The sequence below is a fragment of the Gossypium hirsutum genome, chromosome D13, assembly GCF_007990345.1.
Source record: "Gossypium hirsutum isolate 1008001.06 chromosome D13, Gossypium_hirsutum_v2.1, whole genome shotgun sequence".
In the NCBI taxonomy this organism is placed as follows: domain Eukaryota; kingdom Viridiplantae; phylum Streptophyta; class Magnoliopsida; order Malvales; family Malvaceae; genus Gossypium; species Gossypium hirsutum.
In genome coordinates, this window is record NC_053449.1 from 64,587,630 (window position 1) to 64,597,337 (window position 9,708).

At 32.3% G+C, this 9,708-nt stretch overlaps 2 protein-coding genes across 2 annotated transcripts; both read right to left on the reverse strand.

Moving 5' to 3' along the window:
- Positions 1-24: 24 nt before the first annotated feature.
- On the reverse strand, positions 25-898 carry LOC121225377 (histone H4). The gene has a single exon (XM_041109669.1). It carries the CDS (start codon positions 567-569, stop codon positions 258-260), a length of 312 nt encoding a protein of 103 aa, XP_040965603.1. The 5' UTR covers positions 570-898; the 3' UTR covers positions 25-257.
- Positions 899-2,038: 1,140 nt separating this feature from the next.
- On the reverse strand, positions 2,039-5,171 carry LOC107931252 (probable serine/threonine-protein kinase PBL5). The gene is made up of 5 exons (XM_016863129.2): positions 4,825-5,171; positions 4,146-4,390; positions 3,827-4,016; positions 3,351-3,742; positions 2,039-2,791 (listed from the first exon to the last, which is right to left on the reverse strand). Exons 1-5 carry the CDS (start codon positions 4,955-4,957, stop codon positions 2,492-2,494), a joined length of 1,260 nt encoding a protein of 419 aa, XP_016718618.1. The 5' UTR covers positions 4,958-5,171; the 3' UTR covers positions 2,039-2,491.
- Between the last annotated feature and the right edge of the window lie 4,537 nt (positions 5,172-9,708).

Genomic DNA, 9,708 nt, shown 5'->3' on the forward strand with positions numbered 1-9,708 from the left:
TAACAAACAAGTACACTTCTAATCTTAGAAATGAACTCAAAACTTCATTAAAATCTGTAATCCAGTACAAGAATCACAAATCGTAAACGAAAGCATACAGTACCCAATGTCTAATTTCTAATAGTCACTAATTACAAAGCCCTAACGCTGATACTACGCTCAAACATTCTTGACCGCAAGACTTCAAATCCCCCCACCACCATCGCCGCCGCCGCCATCGCAGCCAACTTCAGCAATCCTGAACAGTAAACACCAATCTAACCACCGAAACCGTACAAAGTCCTACCCTGCCTCTTGAGGGCATAAACGACATCCATGGCGGTCACCGTCTTTCTCCTGGCGTGCTCAGTGTAGGTCACGGCGTCGCGGATCACGTTCTCCAAGAAGATCTTCAACACTCCACGGGTTTCCTCGTAGATCAAGCCACTGATACGCTTAACACCTCCCCTACGAGCTAGACGCCGGATCGCCGGTTTCGTGATTCCCTGGATGTTATCACGGAGGACCTTGCGGTGGCGCTTTGCTCCGCCCTTGCCCAACCCCTTGCCTCCCTTTCCTCTTCCTGACATATTATTCAAGTATCGATCAAAGAGAAAGAATATTTAATATTTTGAAATTGTTCTGATTTAAATTTCCGTTGTTGAAAGGAAATGGTGGGGGGAGTATTTATATGGGAAGTGGAGGGGAGCTAAGATGGTAGGTTATCCGTGTGAAATGATTAACGATGGATTTAGGCCGTTGATTATTTGGAATGGAGGGTTGAGATGAGAAGAAGTATGGGCGCGGATCGGCGACGTGGATTAATTTAGCGGTTATTTTGTGTTTCTTTTGTGAGTTGAAAAGTGGGAAATTATTTTTTGGTGCGGAAACTAGGCGCGCCATGATTTAGCAATTGTCAATTTCACGGGCATTTAATGAAGCCGTTTAACTTTTTTGGCCCAACAATTGTTTTCTTTTTTCTTTTTTTTTAAACTTGTATTATTATTATTATTCTTATTATTTTTATTACCTCTCATTTTTTTTAAAGTTACAATCAAACAAATACGCATCCTAAACTAATGGAATTGAACTATTACCACATAAATAAAGTAGTAACAGAAAAATCCAAATAAAATCGACTAAATTCACACATGTTGAGACTTTGAAACCCACTAATATAATTACAGATGATAAGTTTTGAACCTAAGTACTTATGACTTAATGCTTCTGCCTTTGCTAACAAGTCAAGACTTAGTAGATTAAATTTTTAGATTTGAACTTTTTACAAATTGTAATTTATACATCATCAAGACTCATATGAGAGATCGTTATAGAAGAAAGGAATTTACTTAGTAGCCAAGATAAAATTATAAAATTTTGAACACTGATTTTAAAAGTACTTAAATTAAATTATTAATTTTTTAACTATATAAAAATTTATTTAATTAAAAGCTAAAAATGTTAAATAACAAATAAGTGGTTGGATACAATAGTAAGACATATTGCACTCCTAAAGAGACGACTCATATTTAAATTTTGAAGTCAACATTGTTGGGTGTAAAATGAACATGAATAATATAAAAAAGGTTAAATAAAATCTTTTATGTTGTTTTAGAGAGTTGGAAAACAATTTGACCATTCACTTAAAAGGAGTCAAAGCCCTTGCTTGCCTCAATTGCGCCACGAGAGACTACATTTTCCTGCAACATATCTTACCATAAATCCATAACCACGCCGAAAAGATTTACACCAATTGTGGTAGCTTTACTCTCTGCTACAAAGACGGTAACAGTTTCAAGCTCTAGTGCTCTCGTGTCTTTTTATCACTTCTTCAATTGTTAAATTTTTTAGATTTAGAATAAAAATTGACAAAATTTGTAAGTATCGGCGAATTAAATTTTGTTATTAGACCAGTAGAATAAACCTCCATTTAGATTTTAGTGAGACAATTAATGAAAAACTGATTAAAATATTTAATTTCGAAAAGTTAAATGAAAAAAACAAAAAGATTATTAATAAATTTACGAAATTAAATTGCCAAATAAAAAATTAAAATGGATGAGATTAAACGAAAAATTTCCCCAAAAACCAATCCCTATCATCACCGCCCTCAATAATAACTCAACATTGGTACCAACTCAATAGTAAATATTCTAAATTTGGACAAATCTAATAGCTGATGTATTATCTTAATGAAGACAAATTAACGCAAACAATCATGTAAGAGCTTTTTGCTTCCCTTAACATATAATCTCTTTTTTTTCTTTTTTTGTTGCTATTATTATGTAAAAGTGGTTCCTACAATGAAAGCATCTAACATACAAGAACCCCCAACTCACATGCACAGGGGAGGGATAAAGAAGAGGGAAGAAAATCTCTGTATGCCAAGATTTTTACGGGTTGGAACCACGCCGGTTATCTTCTTCGATCAAAAAATCGATAACCATGCGCCATATTAACATCACAGTATCCTTTATTTGCTGCATAATTTCCGATTTTCAGTCCTTTGAGCTCAGTCACTATTAAGTTCATGTTCTGCAACTGGTTTTTTGTCACCGTCTCCGTTCGTTGTCGTTGATGATTTGCTCTTTCGGGAGCTTTGGATGGGATTGTTCGGGTCGTATTTCTGGGAAGCTAAGTAATTCAGAGCCATAACAACGTCAGTTATTGCCGGCCGCATGTTGGGTTGCTCTTGAACGCACATTGCAGCAATGGCAAGTGCTTGGTAGAGACCTCGGACCGGATATTGACCTTGTAGTAAAGGGTCGACCATTCGAGAAAAGTTTCTTCGGTCTTTGAACATGGGACGTGCCTGCGGGTAAATAAACATTGGATAAGCATTTATGAAACTGATCCAAGTGACTACTTGCATAACTACCATATATTCATCACAACATTCATAACACAAACAGTCAGCAGTTATTAAAGTATTTCCGTATTAAACGAAGATAACAAAGCTGCAACCACATTCATTGCTAGTTAAACAGACTATCCCTATACAATACTGTTCAGGGGAGCCGACAGACCCCTCAACGGTGGAGATATTGTGTCCAAGGTGTTTATGCTCAGTTTTAACCCCAGGTTTTGTCTCTCGATTCCAAGAAGAGCCCAACCGGGTTCATGGAGTTTAGGGAACGCTTCACCGCCAAGGAAATGTGAGCATTTGGACTTGGTCGGGATCTCATTGAAATCAGGAGACAAATCCCAGGGATAAAACATTCATAACACAAACAGCCGATGGCTATTACAGCATTTCCATATAAAACGAAGATAACAAAACAGCAACCATATTCATTACAAGTTAAACCGAGTATCCCGATATATCGAAACATCAATGAGTAATGATAAAAACAGAATAAGCATTGTCTTACCCATGCAACGAGATTTTGCTCCGAGCGATCTCTTGTCTCGTCGATCGCTTTCCTACCAGTAATTAGTTCCAAGAGGACAACCCCAAAGCTGTAAATATCCGACTTAAATGTCAGCTGTCCGGTCATTGCATAATCCGGTGCACAATAACCGTATGTACCCATAACCCTCGTAGAAACATGAGTCTTATCGCCGATGGGACCAACTTTAGCCAACCCGAAATCGGATAGCTTCGGATGATACCCCTCACCGAGCAATATATTTGAGCATTTCAAGTCCCGGTATATAACAGGGGGCTTCATTTTTTCATGCAAATACTCTAAACCCCTTGCTGCCCCAGCAGCTATTTTCATTCTCGTGTTCCAATCAAGTGGTTTTCGGCTAGCCGGAAGTTCTACAACCAATTAAAGTGATTTTAGTTACTGTAAATGGATGAAAAACGAAATCAACAGGGAAACAAAAGAGCGAATTTAGTTACCATATAAATGATTCTCCAACGACCCTAACGGCATGTACTCGTAAACAAGTAATCTTTGATCACCCTCTGCACAAAAACCTATCAATTTAACAAGATTCGGGTGCTCAGCCATGCTTAATGTCAATACTTCAACGACGAATTCTCTAATTCCTTGAGCACCGTTACGATCGAGTTGCTTGATTGCGACAACCTACATAACAAATCAAACAAACCCGGAAAAAGTAAACCACCGAATTCATCGATGAATGACACGATTCGCATTGCCAGAATCGATTTAACAACATTAACAACAATGATGTGAACAAAGGCTTATACTAACTTGATTGGTTTTGTCCAAGAATCCTTTGTAAACTTTCCCGAAACCGCCTTCGCCCAAAAAACAATCCGACCGGAAGTTTCCGGTCGCAGTGGCAAGTTCCTCGAATGTAAATGACTGTGCCAAGTTGTTAGCTTTGCCATCCTTTGAAATCTCATCATTCAAATTGAAATTCTTTACATCAATTGATAATTGATCTCCTTTCTTAGCTACTACCTCTTCATTTGTAACAGTCACTTTCAATTCATCTTTTTAACCAAAAAAAATCACAAAAAAAGGTTAAAAAAATTCACAAAAAGGACAAATCGAAACACCCCGTGCAGTTTCTTTTTTGGTATTTTAGAATGGATGGTTTCAATCGAATCATGCAAACAAACAAAATTGCATAACATGTTTAAGAAAAATACTGTACAAAATTTCACTGAAAAGTAAAAAACAATTCACTCAAAAAATAGCCTAAAAGATCAAAAACAAATACTTAAAAGTTTAAACCCAGTTTCCAACGATAAAAAAATTTAAACCCCAAAGTGATTAATGTGACAATCAAATAGGAAAAGAAAAACGCAGTTCGATAAACGAAAAATAAAGTTAAAATCAAACCATGATCAAACGCAATGCAATTCATTTTCCCCACCCAAATATTTTTTTTAAAATCGTAGAAGTTGAGAATAAAATTCAATACCTGAACTGGTTTGTGTTTGAGCATGGGGTTTACTTTTGTTGCTACTGCTATCATTTTTGTTGTTGATGATGATCTTCTTTGTTGGTTTCTCTGATCCTTTGCTTGAATTCCCAGAAAAACAAAAACAACCCATACTCAAAATAATTAATTTTTTTGAAAAACAATAATTATTAAATCTATCTTCCCCCTTTTTTTTCCTTCACTTTCTCGGCTGTAGAGAGAAAATTTTCCAAGTCCGAGAAAATTACCAGACAAGCAGAAATGAAAAGAGAAAGTAAACAAACACACACAAAAGAAAGCACAAAGCAAAGGAAAATATAAAAAAACAATTTAATTTTTTTTAGCGTTTTTATAAAATATTAATACAGTTATATATTAATAATATTAGGTGGTATTCAGGCGAAAAGCGACTCATGGAAACTCGGTAATGCTTAAACTCACAGGAGTGCGCCACGTCATTCAGGACGGGGATTTTTTGGTCAAATCATATGGGACGAACCGTGCACTCATTTTTGTCGGTTTCCTGTTTTCAAAAACAACGCCGATTTGCTTACGTGGCGTAATCTGATTGCCCTACAATGATCCGATATCGGGCCGGTCATCGCAACAGATCTTTGTCCTTTTGTATAGTGGAAACACACAAATTTTCTTTTTGCGATTTCTTTATTTTGTTTCGGTCTAATTTTTGTTTTAGTCCCTGTATTATACTGAAATTAGAGATTTGATCTTTTTTCATTAATTTGTCAAATTTAATATTTACTTTTTAACCCTTTAGAAATGATAATATTAGAAGCCAATATAAAGTAAAATTATAGTTGATCCTTAAAATGAAAAAAATATATATTCTAAAAAAATGATGAAATCGTAAGTTAATATATAATAAAATTGCAGTTTGATTTCTTAAAAATTATAATTTAATGTTAATCCCTAAAAGGAATTTTATCTTCTCCCCTAATACTAGGCCTTCGCACTATTGATAAAGGCAGAGAGACCTTGGAGCTTAAACCCCATCATAATGCAAATACCATTCACGGGTTTTTCTTTATATCTTATTTAAAGTTTTGTCTCGTGTGAGTCTTATCCAAATTTATTCTAGTATAAGTTTAGATATATTTTGGTTTTCAATCCACAACGTTTTGTATTGAATTGATTCTAATTCAAGTTGACCAGATATGTATTATTGTTATTTATATTTGTACTGGTGATTTTATAATTGTGCTTCTAATCTTAAAAAAATGATGACATCAAAGGAAATTGATTTATTTATGTAAATCTAAAATTTCAGCATAATAGAAGGACCAAAACTAAAATTTGGCCTTTTATTTTATTTTGTTGGATGTCACCGTAGGGTGACGTATTCATCGCAGTCAGCCTTTAATCACCGTCCGATTTTTAATTTTTTTTAAGGTCAAACGTTTTAGTGGGAACCACATAGACTGCGGGCCCCACTGACACATTCTAATATTTACAAAAATAAATAAAAACGTTGTTTTTTTTTTGTAATAACAGCGGAACGGTGATCCACGCGTTTCTTGAAAAGAAGAATTAAGATGGGTCATCACGCCATACAAAATCAACGGTCTTCATTAAATCTAGGCCGTGAGCGTGATTATATTATTTTTTGGGGGGGTTTTAAAGTAGGTTTAAATACAGCATATCACCGCCGGAAATAAATAACTTTTTTACTGTCAGTAAACGCGTTGGAATTTGGTTAAATCCCGATTGGGAAGACAAGTTCGAGCCTCCACGAACTTTCGTTTTCCCTTTTTATTTACTCTTTAAAAAAATGAATTTCTCATTTATATGGTCGTTTTTTCTAATTTTTTTACCGCGGTGAATATTTATTGATCATGAATACATGCATCTTTCATGCATCACATGAAGTGTGAAACAAATAAAAAACAAATAAATAATTTTATTTAGGGTAAATTACATCAGCAATCACTCGACATAGTTTTTTTCTTCACTCAATTATGAAAAAATTACAACATATCACAAACTATTAGTAATTTTATTTTTTGGTCACTCAATTATGAAAAATTACAAATTAAGTTCAGGTATCAAAGTGAAAAGGACCTACTTACTAAGTTCATGAGCTATAATCTATATTATCCCATATTTAAATAAAAGTATTAATTCTTTTAAGTCCATTACTTTTTAGTTTTATCTAGAGGTGTTGTATTGTTATTTATCGATAAGGCATAAAACTCAATTACTATGGAACATAAAATTTATTCTTAATTATTAAATGCGATTGTAAATAGTATATCTTAATAATTATAGCCAAAATCAATTCGAGATGAATAATTGATTAAGTCAATTGTTTCATTCGATGTTCCCATACATAATTGACTTAACTCGATCAAGTCATACGTGTTAACCAATCTAATTGAATCAACTTAACATTGATGGTTCGGTTAGTATAATTATAAAATTCATTAAATTACAGTATATGTTGGAATTAATAATCAAACTATACATAAACCTAAACCATAAAAAAATTTAAAAAAATCTAAATTTTAAATAAATTAAAATTAAGAAATCTCAACTCTACAATTAAATATGTATTTTTTTAAGTAAGCTTAAACTATTTGTATTATCGATTGATTATAATATTTGTACATGTAATCTTCAAGATGATTAGTACTTTACGCTACATAGATTTATATGTCCACATTTATGGTTATTGTGTTTTAATTATTTCAAAAAAATCAATAAAAATAATTAATAAATTCTAAAAAATAAGCACCTAAAATCATATGCAATTAATGTATCATTAAAAACTAGTATTAATCGAATCTCGTGTGCTAGTCTGAAGGTCAGGGTGTTCACTACCCCAGTAATAGCTTGGAGTCAAATCGTGCAAATCGTGTTGGTGTTAGAGCTTTGCCCTCCTTTATCTACATTAAAAAAATTAGTATTAACCGTTTAAGTGCCATGAGAATAATTAGAATAATTTATATTTTATTCATCCACATATTTTTATTTTTTATTTTTAATATTTTCATTATTTTATCTTGAATAAATTATTAGATTAATATCCTTTATAAAAATCTAAAACGCCACTAATCAATCTATAAGATAGTTTATATTTAAAATAATGAGTATCAAATCAACAAAGTGGTTAGTTTGATGGGTGGACTACCCTATAAATAAATTATTTTTAAATAGTTTGAAAAATAAAAAAAATTATATATTTTTCGTAGGTGTTCAAAAAATACAATCAAATAATAACAATAATAAGAGGCATGGGCGGTGCACCAAGATTATTATATTTAATAAATTATTTTTATTAATTGGTCTAGAAAGTTCCACCAATTCAAAGCCATTAGTTTTATCAAAAGACAAATGTAAGGGTATGATTGATAAGAAAATAAATGTAGGTGTACACTTGGCAAAATGCCCCAAAAGCAAGAAGAAAAGGATTCAAAATTTTGTTTTTATATGGCTTTGGGATATTTATTTAAAAGTCCTTTTAATAGTTTGTAATTAAACCTAAAAGTTGATGAGTGAGATATTTGACTGATTGAGACCGAAAATTAAAGATACATTTTTAATTCCAACTGAGTTGAATCAAATCTTTTTAAAATATATAATATTTAAAAGATTTAAATTTTGGATAATTATTTTATAATTCGATGGATTTCACCTCATTTATTATTTTATTAAATTAAAAATATTTTCATTTAAGATTAATTATAAAATATGTTAATATGAGAAGATTTTTTTTGGTAGAAAAAATATAGTCAATTACAATCAAATATAGACAAACATTAGAATTGGATAGTTTAGAAATATTATCTAATCGGATCTAATCAACAACTTTAGTAGGGGCAACATGAAACACACGAGGCTCAAGCGGAAACTCTTTCATTAGACCTACCAAAATATGGAGGGCAAAATTCGTTTCTCCTAAAATCTGCTTAACGTCCACTTGTCAATCATGTCTACATAATTCTTGGATACATAATATCACATCTCTATTAGCTTGTCCTTTAAAGCCCTTGTGAATACCTTTAATAGCCTAAGCACAGTCAGCCTCAAGAACAACCTCGTTCCAATTAAAATCCCATGCAAGGTGAAGGTCGTTATAAATATTCTAAAGTTCAGCTTGTTCAACACTGCATCTTCCAATATTTCTCCCAATCCTCCAAAGTTACCTATCATGTTCATCTCTTGCCACTGCTGTCGAAGATGCAAGGCCTGAAGACGGATTGGGGCCACCTATAATTTCCACGTCGATTACTCATATATTCACTAGATTTGCTAGGCTTCAATTTAATATAACTCATCCAACACCTGGCGGATTATATAATATTGACAATTTCAGAAGGAATCCATTAAAAATTCTTAAGATTCATTAGTTTCCAAAGCTTCCAAATAACATTTAAAACGAATAGTAAATTTAAGATTAATATAAAAGTTTAAAGTTACAACCGATCTAACTTATGAATTTTATCATGCTTTGTATTGATTTTATTTTATTTTAAAACTATTTAAATATATATTTATGATTATACTGAATTTATATTTATAAAATCTGATTTTTTTTCCTTTTTTAACATTCTTTGAAATAAATTTTAAATGAAAACATTACAATATTTTCTTCTTTTAAAAACAAATAAATAAAATAAAATGACTTTTGCCATAGGTGAAATAAGAAAAGAAAACAAAAGCCATTTATTTTTATTACAATCCAAATACCAAATGGTAGCCGAAAGTGTTCACTTCTTGCTTTTTTTTTTTTTAACTTTGCATCAATAATTGTGCTTTACTTTATCAAATTTCATTTTCTTTCTTCTTTTTTTGGGTCCAAACTGAAAGTGTTTTCCTTTTTCGTCCCTAATTTCAGTGAATACAAATGTCAAAATGAATTAAATTTAC

Bases quoted from the DNA above. Each gene is read 5' to 3' on its own strand.
- LOC121225377 (XM_041109669.1), bottom strand. From the start codon at position 569: ATGTCAGGAAGAGGAAAGGGAGGCAAGGGGTTGGGCAAGGGCGGAGCA.
- LOC107931252 (XM_016863129.2), bottom strand. From the start codon at position 4,957: ATGGGTTGTTTTTGTTTTTCTGGGAATTCAAGCAAAGGATCAGAGAAA. The intron at 4,017-4,145 runs GTTAGTATAAGC...TTTGTTATGTAG, and splicing joins TCTTGGACAAAACCAATCAA to GTTGTCGCAATCAAGCAACT. The intron at 2,792-3,350 runs GTAAGACAATGC...ATTTACCCGCAG, and splicing joins AGCAAAATCTCGTTGCATGG to GCACGTCCCATGTTCAAAGA.